Source organism: Micromys minutus (genome assembly GCF_963924665.1).
Source record: "Micromys minutus genome assembly, chromosome: 16".
NCBI lineage: Eukaryota > Metazoa > Chordata > Mammalia > Rodentia > Muridae > Micromys > Micromys minutus.
The window spans coordinates 31,609,239-31,634,378 of record NC_137985.1 but is presented as its reverse complement, the minus strand read 5'-3'; the positions used below and the strand labels follow the sequence as shown (position 1 = coordinate 31,634,378).

Here is a 25,140-nt window from a genome sequence, read left to right as displayed (position 1 = left end):
CCAGAAGAAGGCATCGATCCTATTACAGATGGTTGTGAGCCACCATGTGGTTGCTGGGATTTGAACTCAGGACCTCTTGAAGAGCAGTCAGTGCGCTTAACTACTGAGCCACCTCTCCAGCCCGGAAATTTTCTTTAGCAAAAAAAATATACCTACATTCCACATGAAGGGGTAAGTAAAGTCTAGAACATAGTCAAGGAATAAAAAGAGAAACTACTTTGCATTAGAAATAGACAAGAATTTGGGGATAGAAAAGAGTAGAAAGAAAAGAAATAAAGCCAAAAAGAGGAGATAAGAGAGCAGCAGCTATGAGAATAGCTTGGGATACAGGATTTTCCCCAAGATAATATTTGTACTGATTATTTGGGAGTTTCATACAACACACCCCAATAACACTTGATTCTTCCCATGTGTACCCTCCGATCTTTGTGCACCCTCCCCCCACAAAAGAAAACAAAACCACACCAAGTCCAATTTGTGTTGTCCGTATGCTCACTGGAGCATGGTCAAATTCCCAGTGGCCAGCCCCTTAAAGACAACTGGGTCCTTCCCATTCCCCCACCAGAAGCCATCAACTGTGAAAAGCTACACTTCATCATCTTTATCACAATTTTAAGGACTTTCTTCAATGGTTTCCTGTCTAGACTGTTTCTTTTTTGGTGTGTGTGTGTGTGTGTGTGTGTGTGTGTGTGTGTGCATGTGTGTGTCACAGAAGCCTTCAATGTCTCTCATTCTCAATGATGATTCCACAGTCATTAAAATCACTGCAAAAGAAGTTTTCTTGCCCAGAGAACCTAGCAGCAGCATGCAGTTTCCGGTGGCATGGACCACATCATGGCTTCCAGTAACAGCATGGCCCACAGACCCCAACATGGCCCCTAAGCTTGGATGGTACTTAATGCCTCACCCATCCCTCACCTGCCTTCAGAAAAATTGGTCCCACTCACATTCTTAACATGTATCCCATTCACATTCTTTTAAAATTATCTTTTTACCATTGAAAATTTCATGCAATGTGTCTTGATCATATGCACCCAAACTACTTCCCTTAAGTCCTCCGAGATCCGTCCATGTGTAGCATGGATCTATGTGTGTGACAGGTACAAGGGCTTGGGTTTGATTCCCAGGCCCCTTCCTCATCACAGGAAGAAGTTAGCCATTTACTATTTACTTCATTAAGTCACACTAATGAAAACCACAGAGACTGTTTGGTTTTGAGGGTCACATGGCAAGGCACTATGTCAGTTTTAGGAGCTAAGAGCATCAACAGCAAGCAAAGGAGTAGGAACCTCAGTTCTACACCCACAGGAACCTATGAACTTGGAGGAGAATGTGAACTCCAGCTAGAAACACAGAGTAAATGACAGGTTGTCACATGTTGGAGAATGAGACACAGAAGGAAGTCAATGAAAGTAGCCAGCCTATCTAGTAGATCTGCACTGTGGACAAGTAGAATTCAACCTTCACGAGAAGTCTGGAGAGCAGTGAAAAATGTGTCTCAGAGTTATCCAACTCCATTGCAGGGGCAAGAAAGGTGCGATACTTACCCATCACTAACTACATCACTACAGCCAGACTCGATCAGAGCTGCTGAGGCTAATAGTATAATTTCCCAGACATCTACATGGGACCATCTGTGGAAGCATCCCACCCAAGCTTCTTTCCTTTCGTAACTCCCTGCCCCTACACTGTCTGTGTGTGTGTACATGTGCATGTCCATGCGAGTGCGTGGGCGTGGGTGTATGTGTGTTGTGTGAGTGTATGTGTGTGAGTCTTTCTGTTCAGTTGACTCTGTCAAACCCTTTACCTGTAGTTATTAATTCAATTTTCCCAGGACCTACTTTAAAGATTATGAATAACCTTATTTTACAAAGAAAACCTCAACTTCTAAAAGGTTAGCAATTTGCTAAGATCCTGTAGCCACTACAGATTAAATCAAGGACTCCAGACTGATAAGAAAATTTAGGCCTTTCTCCATATTCGTGGCCCAGTCTTTGCAGGAAGTCCTCCTCCCGTCTGCTTTAATCTCAGCTTTGGTCCAGCTTTTTATCAACAACACCTCTAACTAAGCTCAGGATGTGAGGTGGCCCTTTTTGCTCATTCCTCGTGCCCCTCCGCACTATGGCCAAAGGTATTTTTGGTTTTGGTTCATGAGCCTGTACACAAATAGTGCTGTAGTTGCTGCTTTTCTCAGTCCAGTTCGATGTGGAGAGAGGCTGCAGGGCAGACAGCAGCCAGCTAGTTTGTAGAGCCGAGTAGCGTTGCCTGGGAAACAAGGAATTTGTGTGCAGTTTTGTTGTGAGGAGGTGGGGGCTGGGCCTCGCCAGCAACTTCTGAACACAAGGGGCAGATTAACTAGCAAAACAAGCCCTTTGAAGCTTGGGCATTGAGGGATGGCCCTCTCCAAGGACATTTTTTCCCCTCTTCTCTTTCTTTCTAAAGTTCCCCTAGGTGGCCTTACTCTGAGTGGCTTCCGAGAAATATCAAATAGGAAGTGAAGGAGTCAGGAGCCCTACCCCCACCCGTTTCCTAGGCCCTTCACCCTGAACAGGGGCTTTACTGTCTGGATATTTGTTTGTATATGATAAGACACTCCGAGGAAAGGGTTTCTGAGGAGATATGTATCTCCGAAAGCTTCAGGGTTTGTTAGGAGAAATATATGACCCAGTCAGGGTACCCAGGGGTCCCGGGTAAAGTTTGAGAGGTTGAAAGAAGGTGAACTCATTTCTGTTCTGGAAGCTGAAAACACATGAAAGCCCTTTGTGCTGAGAGTAAATATTTGATTTCTGAATAGAATTCTCGCCCCCTCAGAAACCCAGAGGAACTCAGGCCTGTGGTTATGGTTGCTAAACGTGCCCTATTCAAGCAGCTCTCCAGAGGAACAAAGGGAAGAAATTAATTGGCCTTAAAGAGTTGGAGAGAACTAGCCAGCTTTTGCTGACCTACTTAAGATGCTGGCCTCGAATCTAAAGGACATTCTAGGGAGCATTGCTAGAGCCCCATGCTTGTAAGGCTTTGGTGTTGGTTATATACACAGGCTGGGAAATCACAGGAAGTCACAGATGATGCCCACTCCTCAAAAGCACCATGGTCTCCTGTCTCTTTGTTGTTGTCTACCCACCAACACCATCCCAGGCAAGGATTCCTTCTCAATCTCCCTTCTCACCAGCCTCTCAAAGAAGGAGGCACAGAAATGAAAATCAGCTGGCCGGCATCCAATAATTGCCTACTGTGTGAAGAGAACTCTATGTCCCAAACATTAAGAATGGTGGACCACAGGGAGGGGAGCGGCATATTTAAAAGCTGGCCTGGGCAGGAGCTCAGTGGTAGAGCATGTGCTAGGCATGCACAAGGCCCTGGGATCAGTCCCAGCACCCAAAATCAAAATAAGTGATAACTGGCACTATCCCTATTTAGGAGCATAAGTATAGTTGGGGAAGCTGTATCTAAACTGTCAGCGAGTCAAAGATTATTAGTAGTACATTTGAATTGCTATTTACAAATTACTTTTAAGGTGTGTGTGTGTGTTGATAATGGAATCTCCTTCAGTAAGTGTGGCCTCAAAATTACTATGTAGATGTGAAAGATCTTGAACTTCTGGCTCCTCCTGCTTCCACCTTCTGAAAGCTAGGATCATGGCTGTTTCTCAGTTCTATGTGATGCTGGAGGTCAAACCCAGGACTTCATACATTCTAGACAAGCATACTACCATTTGCCCTCAGCCAGGATTCAAAGAAAACAGTGAGTAGAAAGAAAGGGGGTGTTCAGGGACTGCAGAGATGGTTCAGCAGCTAAGACCATCTCTTATGATTCTGGAAGACCTGAATTGGCTTCCCAGTGCCCACATTGTACAGTTCACCATTTCCTGTAACTCTAGCTCCAAGTGTTCCAACACTTCTGATTTACACATACACATAGACAAACACACACACAATTTTTTATTTTAATTTTAAAACAAAAAGATGAAAAACGGAGGGCTCTGAGAGAGGATGTGGGAGAAGAGAAAGGTGAGGAATAGAAAAACTTAGCCTCCCCCCCAACAAAAGACCAACCAACCATCAGTGGTAGGCTTGAGACACAAAGGTATTTGATACATAAGGTCAAAGTAGAGGAAAAAATAAGGTGTGTTAGTAAATTTCCACTCAACTGGTAGGGTAGGTAGCTTCAAAGACAGCCCCAAATTTTCACCCCTTGTGGCAACATTTAAAAGGATTTGGGTTTGCTTACTTTACAGATTCTGGCCACAGTCAGCTGGGCTCTCTGGAAGCTAAGGAACAAAACTTGTCAATATCCCTTTACTTGGCTAGGTTAATGGTGCACATCTTTAATTCCAGCACTGGGAGTTAGAGGCAGAAAGAGCTCTGAGTTTGAGGACAGCATTATCTATATAGTGAGTTTAAGGACATCCAGAGCTACATAATGAGATCTTGTCTCAAGCCATCACCACCACCACCACCACCACCATCATCACCACCACCACCATCATCACCACTATCACCATTCTTTGGTTATCAATGATTCATATCGAACTATTTAGCAGGTGTGTGTGTGTGTGTGTGTGTGTGTGTTTTTCTTGTGTTATGTAACAATATTAAGATGAAAACAGGAAGTAAGATGCTCAAGTATCAAGTATCATCCCAACAATTATTGTTAATGGTGTCTGCTTAATTTCTCAAACTTTTTAAGACTTTTTTGATGGGACCATGGTTGCAAAATGCTGTACAATATGAGTATAATTCATTATAAGCCCCAAATAGTGGGAGGGTTCTACTCCAACAGTATTAAGTATGGTACAGGTTAGTGCTATGTGGCAAGTAGGGCTGAGAAAGCAAATGATAAATTGTACCTAATTTATGCTTTTGAGACAGAGTCTTGCCACATTGCTCAGGCTGGCCTTGAACTCACTATGACACTCAAGCTGGTTTCAAATTTAAGCTGCTTTTCATGCTTCAGTTTTCTGAGTGCTGGGGTTACAGGTTTGCACCATTATAATGGGCTTTAATTTTAATTAAGTTATATTCAGTGAGTTTAGATTTAGATAGTGAGAGGCTAAAGCCCATACTGCCCTTACACTCTGAGCGCAGTTCCCAGCACCTACCTACATGCAGTGCCTTCTAACTTCCTGCAATGCCAGCTCTGGAGAACAGGGAGCTCTCTCCTTTTCACAAGCACCCACACACACGTGGTATACATACAGACACACAGATACGTGAATAAAAATAAGCCTACACTTAGATAGTCATGCGTTGCTAGTGGTTAACACACGGGTTACACAGCACTTATCCAGACAGCAGTATCTTCATGGAACAAGTAAACAACTGTAACCCATCACCTAAACCAAACCAAACTAAACCCTGTTCAAAGACTGTGGTTGGCCTAGTTTTGGTCAGAGGCACAGCTCTGGATCAAACTCTGCAGCTAGAAGAGCTGCTATCCCAAGCCGGGCCATGAGCCTCATTCAATCACATTAAAAGGAGAAATGGGGGAATGGAACTTGGACAGAAAAGTGATCATGTAAAAACTTTATCACTTTTATTGATTAAAATGTAGCATTGAATTTTTATTTATGTAAACTAGACTAAGAGAAGAAAATGAGAGAAGAGTAACTAAGGGAACATGGGGAGGGAAAACTTACACTAAAGGCCTTTGGAAACACCACATGGAAGCTTGCTACTGTAGAAGCTTCCTAACACTGTATACATAAAGAAATCTAAACAGAGTCACCTTAAAGAGGGGGAGATAATGCCCCAACCAGACATCTCGGGCATCAAGTAAAACCTCCAGCGCCAGAAATGGGGTTATATCTTATTGAGTCATTGGGTGAAAAGGTTCCCACAGAACCCCAAAATGTCACTGGTAATTGCCAAGGCTACTAGTTGTTCTTTACCTGATGGTAAGGTCCTCTTGCTGAAGACAACATGTACTTATGACATTGAACATGGAGAAGTTAAGCGGGTATCTAGCTTCACCCTTGCTGACAAGTGTTCATGGTGCTAGACACTACCAGTAGAAAAAGGTAGCCTGTATCATACAGGTACAAACCCTGAGAGCTACAACAGCAGCCTGCCTATAAGCTATACTGGGGCAATAGTGGTACCAATGTTAGAGAATAACCAACCACTTTAACATTTTGTTTTTGTTTTTTAAAATTAATGCTACATGCCAATAACAGCTTTCTCCTCCCTCCTCTCCTACACATTCATCTTTCTCTCCCCTCTCTCCCCTGCCTCCCTCAGAGAAAGGGTGGCCTCCTATTAGATATCCGTCCACCTTGGCATGCCAAGTTGCAGGAGGTCTAGGCACATATTCTCCTACTAAATCTAGACAAGGGAGCCAAGTTAGGGGGAAAAAAAGGTCCAAAGGCAGGCAACAAAGTTAGACCCAGTTTCTGCTCCAGTTAACTAACCACTTTTTTTGTTTATTTGTTTGAGATAGGTCTCACTACAGAGGTCTAGCCATCTTGAAGCTCACTATGTAGACTAGGCTCTTGTTGAACTCACAGAGATCCCTCAGTTTCTGCCCCTCAGTGTTAGGATTAAAGGCCTGTGCCACCACAACCAGCTTCAACCACTTTTTGATCAGATGTAAGATTCATTGCATAAGAAGAAACCTATACCTGGCACTGCCAAGTTGGCCAAGAACCTGACACTACATAGGTTATAGGCTCAGGGGAAAACCTAATACTTTTATTCTGCTAAAGGACATGATAATAAAATGACTGCTAATGACACATTGCTGTACCCATGGAGCAGTGCTTCCTCAGAGAAGCTTCTTCTTGTAGTAGATGTTAATTAACACAGAGATGCACATTGGACATTGTGCAGAGAGTGACAGACTTTGAAGCACTCAGTCTTAAATGGAGTATCTTCACCAAAGCTTTCCTCCCAAAGCTTAGGAATATATGTGGAAGAGGGTGTGTAGGGACGATAAGAGACTGAAATGGGAATGACTCCAAGGAAACAATGTCTTTGAGACATAACAGAGCTGATGGTATACAAACATGTGACTCGGGCAGCACACACAAGACACACAAACACGCCAGATGGGGGTCCCAGAACTGAGACAGAAGGTGGACACGAGGTCCAGCTTCTAACCAGGAAACTATCTGCAACTGATACACTTTGACAAAGGGAAATTGTTTTCTACAATGAAGTGTCACCGGGCACATCAACCACACTCCAGGGGACGTCTCCATGACCAAGAGCAGTTGGCTAACACAAAATGAACTCCATTTGGTGTTGCTCTTGTTGTTGTTTTGTGGGCCTTTGTTACACTGGGAGGGCACTTATTTTTGTCTTATTTTTGTTGTTGTTGTTCATTTGTTTGTTTTGATTTTTGTTTTTTGTGGGTTTTTTTTTTTTTTTGGAAAGTGAGTGAAGAGGAAAGAAAACATAAAATTAGGTGAGTAGGGGGGTAGAGAGGATTTGAGAGGAGTTGAGGGGGAAAGCTAGCGAAATATTATTAAAAATAATAAAATGGGCAGGGCTATGGTGGTATATAACTTTAATCCCAACACTTGGAAGGCAGAGACAGGTGGATCTTTAAGAAATTGAGGCTAGCCTAGACTACAGAGAAGGCTCCAGGACAGCCAAAGTTACATAGTGAAATTCTATCTCAAAAACAAAAACCAACAAACAAAAAGCAAGTAAATAAGAAAAGAAAGAAAGAAAGAAAGAAAGAAAGAAAGAGAAAGAAAGAAACAAACAAAAGGAAAAGAAAAAAGAAATGGAAAATCTAAAACCATGTATTTTTTATTTTTCCTATGTATCATAATTCTTACTACATGAAAGGTTTTTATCCTGCTAAATCTAGAGATCTGGTAACAAAGACTCAGGTAACATGACTCCATTACAGGTGGCAATAAGGCCATGAATATAAATCCAAAATTTTTTCAAAGTCTTTGTTTTATCCACTATGATATACTACTTTTAGAGATTAGGTACAGAAAATGTCAATATTAATTATGGATAATTATAATACTAATAGCCAATACGCAAATAAATGGTTCAAATTTCTTAAAATGGTCATTGTACCGCCTGTGGTGTCTGTTGTGCCTGCCCACTCTGTATTTTCCTCTTCTTTTTCATGTGTATGTAATGTGTGTATATGTGAGCCTTAGGTTCCTATTGGAAATCTTCCTCAATCCCTGTTCTTTATTATTCTTTTGAGGCAGGGTTGCTCAGCTGAGTCCAGAGCTCACCAATGTGGCCAGTCTTGCTAGACAGGTATCTCTGGAGCTCCCCTCTCTGCCATCTAAAGCTGGAGTTACAGGTGAAACACCATGCTTACCAGGCATTTGTGTGAGTTTTAAGGGTTTGAATTCTGGTCTTTTTTATTTTGGGCTGAGAGTTTTGACTTCCAAGCCATCTGCTCAGTCCTACTCCATAATTTAAAAAAATTTCTCTTTTGAACTAGACAAGGTGATGCCTATCTATAGCCCCAGCCCTTGAGAGGTATCATGAGAAGGATGAGGTATTTGAGTCTTCTTCAGCTAAATGAAAAAAAAAAAAAAAAACTTTAAAAATTGTCTGAAGTATAGTAAGTAATATAAGTCCCAGGCTAGATAAAAATCATGACCCAAACTAGCTTTATAGTAAAGACAAAGTTCCTAAATCTGCCAAGCTTCTTTGGCTTTAAAGATCAAATTTCTCTGCCAGTGTGGTGGTGGATGCCTTTAATCCCTTCACTCAGGAGGCAGAGGCAGGAAGATCTCTGAGAATCTGAGGCCTACATGGAGAGTTCCAGAACAGTCAGAGATATAGAGAGACACTGTCTTAAGATAGAAAGAAAGGAAGGAATGAAGGTAGGAAGGAAGGAGAGAAAGACACACACACACACACACACACACACACACACACAGAGAGAGAGAGAGAGAGAGAGAGAGAGAGAGAGAGAGAGAGAGAGAGAGAGAGAGAGATGGAAAGATTCCAGTGGAGTTCCCACCTCACCAGAGGACAAGAAGGCTATGTGGATGCAGATCTCGATCTGGCATTAATGAATCCAAACATTGCAGTAATTCTTCTTTGTTTTTTTTTGTTTTGTTTTGTTCTGTTTGAGAACTCACTATACAACTCTGGTTATCCTATGGAACTCACTATATAGACCAGGCTGGCCCCACACCCACAGAGATCTGATTTCCTCTGACTATTGAATGCTGGGATTTGTAGATTGTCCTGAAGCTGTTTGTATTTTAATGTTAATTCTACTTCCCCAAGAAGGGCTTCCTAGTCACCTACTCAAGAGGGGACTTCATCTGAACCTTCCCATTTTAATTAGTAAAATAAAGAAAAGCCAGTGACTGGGCAGGGTGTCTGAGGAGGTCAGAGGACAGAGGGTGAAGGTCGTGGCAACATGGAGGTTCCCAAGGACCATCTGGACCCAGGTGGGATGGACTGGTGTTAAATAGCCATGAAAATCAAGAACTTTATAGGTCTAATATGTCGTATAGAAGGGCAGTTTGTACCTTTGTTTATTTGATGTAATCTTTTTGTGTAGAGGGTTTGTGGATTGAGAGTTGAATATATAAACCTGTATGAAGATCTATCGGGCTGTAGAGTTGTATTTATGTGGAATTTTGGGGTAGAGAAACACCCCGGGACAGAGGCAGAGAACAGGCTATAGAAAACCGCCAGGGAAGGGAGTTGCACAGACAAAGTTAGCTCGTGATGGCGGCTCAGACCGGGCACCAGAGGTGCACCAGGCTCTGTATCAGGGTTGGGCCTGAGGAGTGAGACCTCCGGGTTAATATAGAGATAAACCATTTTTATTTTTTAATATTTACTGCAACAGGGACTAAAGTCACATGCATACATAAAGTCACGTGCATACATAAAGTCATGTGCATACATAAAGTCATGTGCATACATAAAGTCACGTGCATACATAAAGTCACGTGCATACAGGCACATGCACCTGACTGGAACAGTTCTCGATACCAGTTTTGTAGGTAGCTCTTATTCTTTCTCCTTGTCTCCTTCATTGTCCTCTCTTTACCCGTCACTCAAGTGACAGTTTTTCTGTGTTATAAATAAGAAAGAATACTAATTATATTATTAATAAATTACTCTTTGGTTCTTCTATTTAGAATGTCTGCCATGGCCATAGCCTAGAGAGCTAATCTTGTTAGAGATCCCACATCTCACGTCATCAGAGGGTAGAAGCTGAGAAGCAAACCGTTGAAGGGATTAAAATATTCTCAAAATGTGACAAGATTTTCCCCTGGACATGGATCTGAGCTGTGTATTTCTTGTCTGTCTTAGATATATATTTGGAAATATGGAAAGACACTGAAACCCCTATGCTTATATGTATAAAAATACATATATAAACACCAAGAAGAAAGTTTCTGCGTTCGTGTATTTTGCAAGATGCTTTTTAGAAAACCTGGGTGCCATTTGTGGTCCACTTACACTGAAATGCTATTGCAGGAACCTGGCCTGCCCAGAAAGCTGAAGAACCATTCTAGTTCTTGTAGTTAGAAAGGCTACCTTTGGAGATGGCAAGGGAGGAAGAAGAGTAACGGGTAGCATTGTGGTCTGCTTTTAGGACATCAGCCAAAACACTAGTTAGCTGTGGGTAACGCTACCCACACCTGGGGCGGGGGAGGTCAAAGTGGGCACTTTGCTGCCTGGCTATGGGTTCTTAACACTCTGTTCCTCTAAGAGCTGGGACAGGAGGACTTCTTTATTACTCATATGGAGCTTCTCCTTGGCACAAGCTTTGAGGAATTAAGTATGACTGAGTTTTCTATACTGCTATGGCTCAGCTAATCACAAACAGGAGAATAACGACCGAATAGCAAACTTCTCCCTGGTGTTCAACAAACAATTGGTTCTGTGTAAGGGGGACTGCTGCCAAAAACACAATGACTTGCGGCTTTGTGCAGACAAGATCAGGGATTCCCAGTTGCAGAAGAAGTATTATTTAACTCTGCTGAGGGCTGTTCTGGAGCCGAGACTCCAGACTCTGTTGGTCAGCAACTTGGTATTTTAAATTTCTGAAGATGCACTTTTCTAAGTGAACAGTTCCTTTACTCAGTCCCAGCCCGGTAGCATATAAGCTTTGTAGAACATGAACTGGATCTCTGATGTGAATCTTCTGGATTTATGATTATGAGTTCTTAGAAAACCTCTGGCCTAGCTTTTAATGGAAAACAAAGCATTTGAGGTCAAGGTTTGGGGAGGGCAAGAGGCTATTTAACAACACCTGTCCCTAATGGTGTGTGTGTATATGTGTGTGTGTGTGTGTGTGTGTGTGTGTGTGTATGTATGTATGTATGAGAGACAGAGAGAGACAGAGAGAGAGAGAGAGAGAGAGAGAGAGAGAGAGAGAGAGAGAGAGAGGGAGAGAGAGAGGGAGAGGGAGAGAGAGAAAGAAAGTTAATCTCATCTTTGTCTGACTATTCTGTTCTCTTCATTATCCACCTGGGTGGAGGCAGGATTGTTTTTGTTTTTATTTTTGTTTTCTTGCTATTTCGTGCTATTTTAACCACCCCCTTGCTTTTTCTTAACATCAACCTTGATTTTAAATCTGTATTACCAGACTATACTATACCATTTACTGATTTCCAACTTACATTAACCAATCTCCAGCTATTTTTTTTTTTCTGAAATGCCTTAAAGATTGTTGTTCCTGAGAAGGACTGACCTGTGTTTATCATACGTTTTTCAGTAACTTCAGACATCTCCTGGACAATTTGCCCGATACTCTCATCTCTCATTTTGTTGACTACACACAGTGTTTTGCCCACATTCCTATTTGTTCACCATGTTTGTGTCTGGTGCTCACAGAAGTAAGAAGAGGGTAGATACCCTGGAAGCCCATTTCCTCATTTCCAGAGTTAGGGATCAGAGACTATGTCTTGGCTGCTCTAACCAGTTAGCCTTGACTAGCCAATTAAAAGAGCCACATTAAACATGAAAAGCAGAAAATGATTTACTCAATATGGCTACAGTGGGAAGAGGGACAAAGAGGTCCATATTCCAGGGTCCAAACGTAAGGATAAAGTTTAAACAGAAGCCATAATAGGCCATCCTGGCCAAGGTATGGTTATTGACCCATAATGGTTTCAGCTCCTGTCTCCTGTCAGATGCTCTGCTAAGTTATTGGCACTCTGGGACATTTCTTTCTGATTTCTGGGAAACAAGGTTCCTATAAGGCTGGCACCAGACTTCAGCCTCTTCCTTTTAAATCATGAGATTATTGGGGGAGAGTCATAACAGGGCAATTGCTATAACCTCTTGACTAGCCTTTCCCCACTTATTCCTAATTCTCAACACAGCATATGGGATGCTTTTTAAAACTGGTACTCATTAGCTCACAGTTCTCTAATGGTGCCCCATCTCAAGGCATTACAGTGCTCAGCATGCTCTATGTGACTTGTCATGCTTGTCTCAGATCTTTCCCTTTCATCCTGTTCTAGTCATACTAGCCTCCTTCACTTTTCCCAGTCAGTGTTCCCACATTAATCCTCACTTTCTACCAGGAACATTGTGTGTGTGTGTGTGTGTGTGTGTGTGTGAGAGAGAGAGAGAGAGAGAGAGAGAGAGAGAGAGAGAGAGAGAGAGTGTGCATGTGTGTGTGTAGGTGCCAATAAGGCCAGAAGAGGACACTGAATCCATGGAGTTGGAGTCGCAGGAGATTGTGAGCACGTGGGTGCTGGATATAAACTTTGGTCCTCTGGAAGAGAAGGAAGCAAGTCTTAACCATCCGTCCAGCTCCTACCTGGAATAGTCCTATACCTGGGTATGTTTTGTACCTGTTATTCCAGCCCTTGGGATGCTGAGGCAGGAGGAACTGAACTACCTAGGAGATCCCACTAAAACTAGCCAAACAATCAACTAAAACCCTCCCTTGAAGAGTATAAAGGCTTGTTCCACGATCTTATATAGTCTTTGCTTAGTTTAAAAAAAAAGTTGGCAGGGCATATAGTTTTTGACTAGCATGTATGAATTTCCAGTACTGAATAAGATGAAATACAAACAAAACACATAGAACAACTTCAATTGCCTTAGTGATATCTTCTCTGAAAAAATCTTTCAATGTCATTGTATTGTAATTCTCCAAACAAGGGATCTTTGTTCATTGGTAGTATTTGGAGTACCCAGAGAACATATTGATACATAAAGTGCTTGCAATAATATATATTGAAATGAAGGCTGGTGACACAAGCCCGTAACACCAGCCATTGGGAAGCCTAGAGCAGGAGGATTCCAAGTTCCAGGCCTGGGCTACATAGGGAACAGGTGCATGGGCACCTTATTGAGACCCTAACATAAAAGCAAAAATACTAAAGGGGGCTAGAGTTTCTGCTGCTGCACGTGCTTAACATAACAGAGGCCCTAGCTTCAAACATACACCTTGAATGAATGAGTGTATGTCCTTTGGGTTTAATGAAAAGCCCTAAGCAGTGTTTGGAGTAGAGGAGACCACTTACTAAGTTGTGATGGTCACATACAGGAACATGTCGAGGGTAATCATGAAATAGAGTTGTAAACCTTACGAGCTGCATAAAAGCACAGTCTGATTGTTGGCTTGGTCTGTATCTAGAGGACCCACTGGCAGCATGTTCTAGCCCAGAGGTTCTCAACCTTCCTAATGCTGCGACTCTTTAATACAGTCCCTTATGTTGTGGTGATCTCCAAACATAAAATGTGGTTGGCGACTTCGTAACTGTAATTTTGCTCCTGCCATGAATTGTAATGTCAAATATCTCATTGCAGGATGTCTGATATGCGACCCCCAAAAGGGTAGCGACCCTCAGGTTGAGAAGTGCTGTGCCTTCTACCCGCGATTTCCTCAACGGTGAACGCTCGCTTGCCTGTTCATCATGTCAGACATCTCTCTATGAGACTTGAGACACTACAGCGACAGCGCCTAAGCTCTCTGGGGGTTTCACCAGCCCGCTCTGGGCCTCCCAACCACAAAGGACAGGAAGCGGAAGTGACGTAGCGCTCAACGTTCGCATCCCTGCCTTCCCAGCCCAGGACGGGTGACGAATACGGAAGGGGCAGGGCAGGTGTCCGCCGCAGGGTGGCAGTTTGCTGTTTGTCCCTTGCGTAGCAGCCCGCGGAGTTTGAGTGTGAGAAGGTCCGGATCGCGGCGGGCTCCAGGCTTCACAGGTCCCCTGTCCTTCTGCCCGGGCCTCAGGCACCCTCCACCCCCGCTGCGGTGCACAGGCGCTTTTCCACAGCCGGTCATCTGTCAGACTCCCGTCCTGTCCCTAGCGCCCGCCTCTGCTCACTTCTGGGCAGTTTTGCATCTCCCAAGTGAATCCTCCGTCCTATCGTCTCCGTAACTTCCAGAAAGTAATTTTAAAGCCTTTCCCCCTCGTCCTTATTTCTTGTCCCTCTTTCTCTTTTCTCCTAACCAGAAGTCAATGCCAGGAGGTATGGTGCCCCTCAAGAAGCCTCGGAACCCCACAAAACTGCCCCTGGCTTTAAACCCCACGAAGAGCAAGGATGTTTTGGCAGTGCTGGCTGAGAGGAACCAGGCCATAATACCAGTTGGGGCTTGGGTGGAACCTGCCTCACCAAATTGTTCGGGAATTCCAGCACATGTGAGTGTCTGACCCAAATACTGTGTGATCGCTGCCCTTTTTTATTAGCCTTCTCTAATTTTTGGTGCTTAAAATGAACAGCTGGAGGATGCTGTTTCCATTCCGTTACAGATTATATTCTTGTATCCAAATTATACAATAATGATGTATTTTCCAAAACTTGATTCATCTTTAGTTGGCACAATCAAATATTATTTAGTTCTTACTGTATAGAGCAGACTAGTTTACTTCACAAAAAACGATTGTTTGCCCTGAGAGGCATAGGTACTGTGTACATCCACCTGACACTCTGTAACATAAGAAGAATGACAGTTGGTCACTTTGTAAATGTTAATCAGTTGCTCAAAGTTTGTAGGTTTTTAAATAAAGATCCAGGCAAAATAAAATAAGAAAATGAAAGAGGTTAATCCTAACAAACTCTGAGGGAGTTGTAAATTCCAGGAGGACAAGGAACTTGTTTATTCTTGTTTTGGGGTAAAGTAGGTCCTTCAGGATGTTGTTTTTGAGTGAATGAGGAAATATGGTCTTGGTTGGCTGTGAAGGAATGGAAATGCAGTAAATGCAGATAAGGTAGACACTTTTCAAAAGTTTACACATGTAAATATTTGATTCTTTTGCTAAGAAATGAGAGTGGTTTTGCAAGGTTTTTGTTTGGCTTTGTTTAGTATCTCAACAAACTGTTCCTTAGCTCTTCATTCCAATTTTATTGTGCATAGGGAGCAAGTCACTCACATGCCACACCCCTTGTTTTTAAAGTAAATAATATTGCCTAATATATATAGTAATACACAGTAAGTGTTTATGGAATGTAGGAACTATGGGATGTTCTTAGAATGTATAAGGTACTAAACATGGGTGATTTTAGAGGAGAAATAAGACATTGAAATGTCACATAAGGATCTGGGAGGTGGCTTTCAGGTAAAGACTTGTGTGCATGCCTGATGGAGCCATGTCTAGTCCTGGAGTCCAGGGGTGCGTTGGGTGGAGCACTGTAATCCCCACAGCCCTGTGTTGACGTGGGAGGCAGAGAGACAGGGGACTCTGCCAGAAGCCTGGAGTGAAGCAGCAGAGATCAGAGAGATCCTGTGATGCTGGTCTCTGCTACTTTGCGGGTCCTTTCTTTCACCCTTCTCTACTCCTTCACTTCCAACCTTTCAATACCCCCCCATTGGTAGAGAGAGAGAGGGGGGGGGGGAGGATAGGGAGGAAAGGACAAGTCAGGGGCTGGAAAGGGGCAACATTATTGCTGGACTACTTCCTGCTGTTGGAAGGCATTGAGTTCCTTGGTGCAAGTTTGATCTTTGTCATCAGGATATCTAATTTCTTCTTGTCTCTTCTTTGAACACAGTTACCTAACAACCCTAAACAACAACCAACTAACCAACAACCCAGCACATCTCTCAGGGCCCTAACATTTGTATACCCTCTGAAAAGTCCCCCGAATTCCAAACATCACACAGTTGTAGAAAGTATTTGCAGCTGGCAAAATCATACCCCTGCTAGAGCACCAGGCAAATCACAGTCACCTGCTGTGGACAGTCTGAAGTAGCTCTATATCACTACACCTAGGATCAAAATGAAAACACATTCTCATAATATTTGTGTGTTTTTTAAAGAAACCAAAATGTCACTATAACTGTGCCTTAAAATAAGGTGGGGAGAGAGAGACAACTCCTGAAAAGTCCTCTGATCTCCACAGATGAGATCATACCATCAAATGCGCACATTTGTACACACTTGTACAACTCCCCCAACACATACGCATACACACACTAAAATTTTAAAATGTTGGACTAGAGAGATGGATTGCTCAGCAGTTAGGAGAATTGGTTGCTCTTCCATAATTCTCAGCACCCATATGGCAACTAACAACTGTTTTTTAACTTCCGATTCTAGAGACTCTAAAAGCTTTTGGTTCCTGAGAGCACTACAGACATGTAGTGTATTGACATACATGCAGGCAAAACACCCACACGTAAAAGACACAAATTAATATTGAAAAGTTATAGATGGCTAGATGTGGTGGCATGTGCCTTTTATTCTAGCACTAGGGAGGCAGAGACAGGTAGATTTCAGAATTTGAGGCCTAGTTGGTCTGTGTAGGACATTCCAAGTCAGACATAATGAGACCCTGTCTCAAACAAATCAAAACAAAAAACCCTAAAGCATCAATGCCCTCCCCAGTTATAAATGTTAGTAACAATGCAATATAGTAAGTTAGTTTTATTTATGTTCATATTATACATAGTTACACATTCATTGACTTACCTACTTTGTTACCTTTCAAGAAGGAACTTAAAAGTTGGATTGCATGTGATTAAGTGCTAAGAATATCTCTCTTAATCAAAGAAGAAAAATACGGCTGGGTTAGTTGGGATGTTTAAAAGCATCTGGATAAGTAGATATGAGATGTTTCTCCTATTAAGGGGATTAAAAACAGTAGGAAATAAGGAAGTGGCTGTTAGAAGGTGGGTTAGATTGGTTGGAGGGGAAGGTTTAGTGGAAGGATGAAGGATTTGAAAATAAGGAGAGTGGGAAACTATAGAAAGTCTTGACTTAATTCAGTATTTAACATTTTTATGTACATTCCAAATCAAGCTGTTTTGGTTAGATTAATTGCTTCAAAGTTTTAAGAGTTAAGGAGAGATAGGATAGAGAGAAACAAATTAGAATAAATTGAGACAATTTAGACATGAGGCATAACATTGGAATTTCTTTATTAATGGGGAATGGAGGAGAGGAGCACCTTGAAAAGGGGGCATGAAGTGGGAGTCAGTAAATAAGAATTGGTGCAGAGTTCTGTCATTACTGAAGTCCGTACACGTCAACAAACTTTTAATCCCACCCACTTATTTGTGTTTGTAGTGCTGAGGTCTGAAGGCTGTAGAAATTGGTTCTCTCCTCCCACCGTGGTGTGGAGCTTGGTGGTGGCACTCAGCTCCTCAGAGCCTTTACCTGCTGCACTATCTCACTGGCCCAGTATATCTTTTTAATGACTAAGACACCTTGACAGTGCCAGTATACTGCTGCTCAAAATCTTTTACCGGAACACCCTTCTTCCTGTTAAAAATAGTCTAAGTTGTCACATGGTAAGAATATTACAGTCTTGAGACATGTACACATTGTCTCCTTTTCTCCTTTTAAATACTTCTACAATTAGTTTTAGTCAAAGGGAATTTGATCAAGCATCTGGTAGAGCTCTGTATTACTAAAACATTGGGAATCCATCCTTACTAATAGCCCTGGCACTACCAATGCAGAAATATGGTAGTTACTTCTAAAGCTTGTCTTCTCTAAAGAAGAATTTAACATTTCAAGGTTTGTAAAGGCCTCATAGCTTCAGAAATTAATTTCTTTTTGGTAATTAAATTGGTGGTAAATTAATTTGGTAAGTTAAATTATTATGAAAAGTCATTGTGGTCTTAAATGATTTCTCTTGCATGTTAACCTTATCTTTTGTTATGTAACAAATCCTATGAGAACATAGTGGTATAAAGCAGGTAATACTGTGTGTCAGGAGTTTACACAGGATAATGTGCCATGTCTTATGTGCTCCAGTGTCCTAGGCCTCAGCTGAATGGCTTAAGTAACTGGATATTTGAGACATCTTAATGGGTCTGGATGTTAAAGTTCTTAGTTCGTTGTAGGCTTTAACGTCCAGTAAGTCTCTTTCATGTGTGTGGCCTTTGGGCTAGGATGGTTAGAATACCTGGGGGCTGGCTGAATGTCTTTCTATACCATATGGCTAATTTGGCTAGTTGTGCTTCCCTCCAACATGGGAGTCTTAGAGTAGTCAGAATTCTTTTGTGATACTGACTTTCCCCATGGTGGGCATTCCAGAGCTCCAGTTGCTTAATGACTTTGTTGGGGAAGTCATAGACCCAGTGCTTCTGCCTCATTCTGTTGTTCATGCAAAGACATAAAATTCAGTGTGGGAAAAGACTACACAATAGCATCAATACCAAGAAACTTGATTCATTTAGGTTAAGTTATATCCTTTTTGTAGAATAATTTCTATATAACTTAAGCATTATTTCCATCATATGTAAATTATCTAAGGGAAGGAGTGTTAAAGATTCTCTATTCTCAGAATTCATAATATAGGAGGAGAGTTAGTGAGTACTACATTTTAGTCATATTAAAATGAGGGGCTGTAGCAGAAGGGCTCAGAGGAAAGTGCTGGGAAGCAGGGTAGTCTTGAAGACTCAGGAAGCCTTTGCCAGGTGGGTGAAAGGAAAGCCAAGTTAATAATGGAGTGAAAGGCATTTGTGAGACAGGAGTTTGAGGTCAGCTCCAGCTGTGTAGTGAGCTGTAGACTAGTTAGGGCTATAATAGTGAAAGAGGGGGTGGCTAATTCTAAGTATGAAGACACCGGACATTGGGAACATGTCTGGTGAATGGTGAGTCTGTTTACTTACATTAGGAACCATAACACAAATGGGTCAAAATCAGTTCCTTAAGAATTAATGAAGAAGTCTTTAGTTCTAGTTTAATAAAATATTAAAATTTGATACAAATATCCCCAAATTCCATTTTTTGTTAAGTTTCTGATTTGCTTAGATCTGTGGTTTTGAATTGTTATTTTCTTGCTCTTCTGGAGAGAACAGATTGTAGAACTGAGTTTTTCTTCGTTACAATTACATGCTAACCTTTCTGCATTCATAGCATCCTCATGGGCCAAATCGATGACACTAAAGTCCACTTTCTATTTTCTTCTCTTTAAAGACTTCAGCATACATAATTGAAGAAGAAATAAAGGAACAGCAGCGAAGAAAGCAGGAGTCTCTGAGGCATTTTCAGAGACAAGTCAAACACCGGGTTAATCAGCAGGTTAAACTGAGGAAAAAGCAACAGCTTCACAAGTCTTACAAAGCAGTAAGTTCTGAAGTGAGGTAGTATGAATGGACACACTGTGAGTGTGAATGGACACACTGTGAGGCCGTAGCACAATTATTTCGCTTTTTGATTCTGGTTGTTAAAATCCAGATTTCTACTGAGCACAGCCAGTTTCATGTAGAGAAACTGTTTTTACTCCTTTCACTATGTGAAAAACAGATGCCAGGATTTTGAGTACAGATTTAAGTCTGAATCCTGTCTTTGTCACCTTTTGCTTTGTGTCCTTGGGCTAATTACTTAACTTTTCTAACTGCATAATAGTTTTCTTATTTATAATGTAGACAAATGCTGAGCATGGTGGCTTATACCTCTAGTCTCAGTACTTGGGAGGCTAAGGCAGGAGGATTGCTACGAGTTCCAGACCTGGACTACAGAATGAGACCCTGTTTCCCCCTTACCCCCAAATCATCAATATATAATATGTATGATTTATGTATCTCTATATGCTTTATGTTATATATATGTGGTATGTGTATTAAGGTTCTATAAATGAACAAAACTTATTTGTAGGGAATTTATTAGAGTGACTTACAGGCTATGGTCTGATCGATGTCTGTCTTCGATGGAGAGGCCAGGAATCCTATAGTCATTCATTCCATGGGACTAGATGTTTTTGAAGTTCCCATGTGGTGCTTGGGTCCCAGAGGATCCTTAGAGAGCTGCCATTCTTTAGTATGTTGGAATCCTAAAGAAATAGCTTCTCATACTAATGAGTCAGTAACAGAATTGATGAGCTTGCCAGTGAGAATGAGAGCAAGCAGGCAGAAAAGCAAAAGCTTTCTTTTTTCATAGTTTTTATATGGGCTGCCACTACAAGGTGGCCTAGATTTAGGGGGTTCTTCACACCCCAAATCATCCAGTTAAAGAAATCCTTCACAGGTATGCTCAGCTGCTTAGTCACAATATATGATATACACTTATAGGATTGTATAGGAACTAGGTGAGATAGCCTACTTTAAATGATCACGTTAGTTCCTCTGTCAGCTGGGGCCTCCTTTCCCTACTCCCTTGTCCCAGTTGAAAATCTTCTCGCTGCTAGGTGTTACTTATGTTAGAGTGGAATAGAATCTCATTATTTCTCCTTCTTCCTTTGTGTAGGCAGAAAAGGAAGGTTCCATAGCCATGCGCTATTCAGATTCAGCACATTTAACATCTAAAAGGACAAGTGTTTTCCCTAGCAATTTGAAGGCTGCTGTTGGAACTTTTAGGTTACCCACTTCCCAGGTGCTTGGTGATACAACAGAAGATGGAGAGAATCAGAATCAGTTGTTCCAGCGACAAGCTCAAGCTGTAAGTACAGGTACATTTTATTCTGTTTCCCTTCAGTTCTCTAATGTATAGATACGATATATCCTAATAAAGTAGATAATAGGAGTTGACCTATTGACTTTCCCTTTTTTCTTGTATGTATGTGTGGTGTATATGTATGGGTGTGTGTGTGTGTTTGTGTGTGTGTGTGTGTGTGTGTCCATGTACGTGTGTACGTCTTCATGTATAGGCTTGAGGTTAACATCAGTTGTCTTTCTCAGTCACTCTTCACCTTAAATATTAAATGAATGAATGAATGAATGAATGAATGAATGAATGAATAAATAAATAAATAAATAAATAAATAAATAAATAAATAGGCAGGGTCTCTTACTGAACTTGGTGGTCCACTCCCTATCTTTGACACCCATTGTGGGATTTGGATTTTTCTCAGTTCTGAGGGTATGAGCTCTGCTCTTCACAGTTACACAGCCGGTTCTTACCAGCACAGCTCTCTTCCCAGTTCAAACTACTGCTGCTGCTGCTGCTGCTGCTACTTCTCCTTTTTGGTTACTTTTTATCTATTAAAAGTGAGACAGTATTTTCAGTTTTCAAAAGTTGTTTATTTGTGGATTGAATGGCCTGTTGGTTGATAATGTCTTGCTGTGTGGCCTAGTCTGATGTGAGATCCAGAGTCGTCGTCTTTTTATCTCCCAAGTACTGGGGTTACAAACACGAACCACTATATGTTCCTTATTTATGAATATGCTTTTTATATTCATTTGTTTGTGATAAGACATTGTAGAACTAGCTAAAGAAAGATATCAAAAGTCTCGAATTAAAATGTATTAGTCTTGAGTCAAAGAACATGACATTTCCCAATTGTACTGAAATTATGTTCTATATATGTTATTGTCAGTTTGTTGTCAGTGTGTTTATTATATATAGTTGAACAGTGAGGCGTGCTATTGCATACAGCTGAATTGAGGAAGGAGGGCTTATGGTATACAGCTGGATCAGGGAGGCATGCAAGTAATAAGTTCTAGGTTAAGAGAACAAGCAAGACAGTGAACACAAACAGTCAAGGAACACGCAAGGCAGTCAAGTCCTGTGATGACTGTTTCTAACGGCTTATCAGGATGACAAAGATACCTGAGGCTACTTCCCTGTCCTGGCCCAATGTCAAATTTCTGCCTAGTGGCCTCAGAAGCTTTCCATATGAGTCCCAATTAAATATATTCATTTATAAGAGTTGATGTGGTCATGGTGTTTCTTCAGAGCAATAGAAACTCTAACTAAGGGCTGAAGAGATGGCTCAGCAGTTAAGAACATTGACTATTCTTCTAGAGGTCCTGAGTTTAATTCCAGCAACCACATGGTGGCTCACAACCATCTGTAATAGGATCAGGTGCTCTCTTCTGGTGTGTCTGAAGACAGCTACAGTGTGGTCACATACATAAAATAAATCTTAAAAAAAGAAAGAAAGAAAGAAAGAAACTCTACCTAAGACAGTATTTGGTACCAGGGGCTGGGGTAATAGTGATAGGCCTGTCTGACTATACTTTTGTTTGGAGGATTGTGGACTTTGGATTAGAAAAGCAGTTGAATGCTTTAAGTGGGACTTACTAGGCCATCCTGTTAGGAAAGTGAAAGACTGGTGCTGAGGATGATTTGAACTATAGGGGCCTGGCTCAAGTTGTTTCAGAGAAACATGTTAGTATGTGGCCTAGAGACTTTTTGTGGTATTTTGGTAAAGCTGCTTTCTGCCCTTTTTCAAAAAATCTGCCTGAGGCTAGATTGAAGTGTTTGGATTAGTTGTATTGCCAGAGAAAATTTAAAAAAACCCGCGTATATACTCCTGTCATGTGGTTATTAGTGTTCACTCTTATGAAGATCTACAATGAAAAGGAACAAACTAAGCAAGGAACAATATAAAATGTACAATTCAAGGAGAAAAGGGCACCAGGAAGTGGAATGGGGATAAATGGTTCAATGTAATAAAGGGAGAGATGACTTCAGGACAAGATCCTACCAAGCTAAGCTTTCAAGATCAGAGTCTGGTATGGTGGTGCACACCTTGACTCAGCACTGCAGAAGCAGAGGCAGGCAGATCTCTTAGTTCAAGGCCAACCTGGTTTGCAGAGTGAGTTCCAGGACAGGCAAGCTTAGGCAGTGAAGATACTATGGAAAAGAATAAGCTAATGAAGATGTAATTGAACGAGGGGGCCGTGTTCCAGCCCTAGCAAGCAGAACTTGGCAGCTTCAGCCACATGGTTCTGGCTTTAGAGTCAAGGATAGAAGAAAGGGGTCACAGGATCTCCCTTAGAGAATAAAGAGCCACAGAGCCAGGCATGTGTTAGGAGTGTGTCCCTGCATGGAAGCTTTGAGAGGCCATTAGGGGAAGCTGTGAAGGTAACGCTTTGATTGCTTGGAGAATCCAGAATGTTGGAGATAGCTAGCATCATGTGATATGAGCTCAAGAGCTGCTAACGGGGAGTGCAAACAGCCCAAGAGAAAGAAGTAAAGAAGTTGTAGTAAAGAAAGCTGACAGGAGTTGAAGATCTGAAGAACATCAGACATGGAGATGCAGAGTTTGGAGCTTGCCCAGCTGAGTTTGGTCTTGTTTGATCAGTGTTTCCTCACTATGCTCTCTTTCTACCCCTTTGGGATGGGAATGTGTATCCTGTGTCATTATATGTTGGAAATATGTGATCTGCTTTTCACTTTGATTTTTCAGGGGCTCATAGTTAAGAGATTGCATGAGTGTCAGAAGAGACTTTGACCATTTAAACAGTGGTCAGACGGTTAAAGACTATAAGGACATTGGAAATTGGGCTTAGTGCGTTCTTGTTTTATGATATGGCTACAAGCCTAGAGTGGCCAGGGAATGGATGTGGTGGTTTAAAAGAAAATATCCTCCTTAGAACCATAGGGAATGGCACTATTAGGAGGTGTGGCTTTGTTGGAGGAAGTGGTCATTTGGGGAGGCTTTGAAGTCTCAGATGTTCAAGCCATGCCCGGTATGACAGTCGTTTCTTGATGCCTGCTAATCTAGATGTAGAACTCTCAGCTACCTCTCCAGCACCATGTCTGCCTGCATGCTTCCTATTATGATAATAATGGACTAAACCTTTGAACTGAATGTCAGTCCCAATAAAATGTTGTCTTTTATAAGAGTTGATGTGGTCATGGTGTCTCTTCACAGCAGTAAAACCCTAAGACTGGGTCCTTGGCATGGCTGTGTCATTTAGCAATGCACATTCACCCAGAATTTCCTCTCTTCCCACAGTACTTGGTCATTATTGAATTGTGACCTGTGTATAAGTAGAGAGAGAATTAGAAAAGACATTCTACCATCTTTCAATCTTGATTTTCAATTTCTTTTGTCCCAAACTGGTTTTCATTGTGTGGGGCATTGTGTGATTTTTAGTAATCATTTTAATAATTATTATAATTTTATTTTTAAAATTTATTAATAGGAGCCAGACATAGTAATATATACTTAAAGTCTTAGCCTTCAGGAATCAGGTCAGAAATATTTAAAGTTTGAGGCCATACTGGGCCATGTAGATGCTGCCTTAATATAAAAGAAAGAAGGAAAACGATGAAGAATTTATTAAACTAAACATTGGATACATTGTAAGCAATAGAAGAGTGACGCGTAGGTTCAGTCATCATGGTTATAACTGTACATTTCATCATAATAGAATTTCTCCTGTTTGAACACATCAGTCAGCATGTAAGTGAGCACATGTGTTAGACATTGTAGGAATTCCAATAATACGTGAAAGAGGACCCTCTGGGGGTTTATCTTTCTAGAAAGATATACCGTAGTCTGTTAGACCCCAAAGGTTGTGCCATGGGAATTTTAAATTTTAAATTATAAGGGAAGAGTACAGGGAGAATGCCTGCAAGAGATGAACTGTTTATTTTGAATTGATATGCTGAGCTGGATTGATAAATTCGACGTTTTGAGATAAGAGCAGTAAAAAGTGTAGGATCTGTAATATGCTTCTAGAAAAACTGATGAAGTCTCTAGTTGGTATTTTATGAAAGAAAAGAGCAGAAATGAGGTGAGGTAGGAGATCAGGTTATAAAGAACCTTAGTATTATAAAAGTTAAAAAGTTTCTATACCTCCACTCCCTTTTATTTTTCTTGAAAAGAGATGACTTACTAAAGGATGTTGGGTGACTTATTATTAATCTGGTCCTTTGAATTTTTGCCCACACAGCCAATGGTTGTTTTTATTTTTACTATTTCTATTGCACTTTTAATCCACTAGATGTCATTATGAAACCAGACAATGAAATTGTTGAAGCATTAACTCCCTTATCTAGAACTGATTGAATAATGGCAATGGCAAACAAATTTGCCTTCTGAATGTTAGTGGACTTTTCAGATTCTGTTTCTTTAAGCTGTAGAAAAATCGAATAATGGG

At 41.4% G+C, this 25,140-nt stretch overlaps 1 protein-coding gene across 1 annotated transcript in view; it reads left to right on the top strand.

Annotated features, from left to right (window-relative positions):
- Positions 1 to 14,377: 14,377 nt before the first annotated feature.
- CCDC15 (coiled-coil domain containing 15) overlaps positions 14,378 to 25,140 on the top strand; it is a gene marked incomplete at both ends in the record, with an annotated part of 58,693 nt that continues 47,930 nt past the window's right edge. Inside the window, 3 exons of the mRNA XM_080930546.1 lie at positions 14,378 to 14,557; positions 19,283 to 19,432; positions 20,552 to 20,743. Coding sequence (XP_080786672.1) covers positions 14,378 to 14,557; positions 19,283 to 19,432; positions 20,552 to 20,743 — 522 coding nt within the window. The remainder of the gene's footprint in view (positions 14,558 to 19,282; positions 19,433 to 20,551; positions 20,744 to 25,140) is intronic.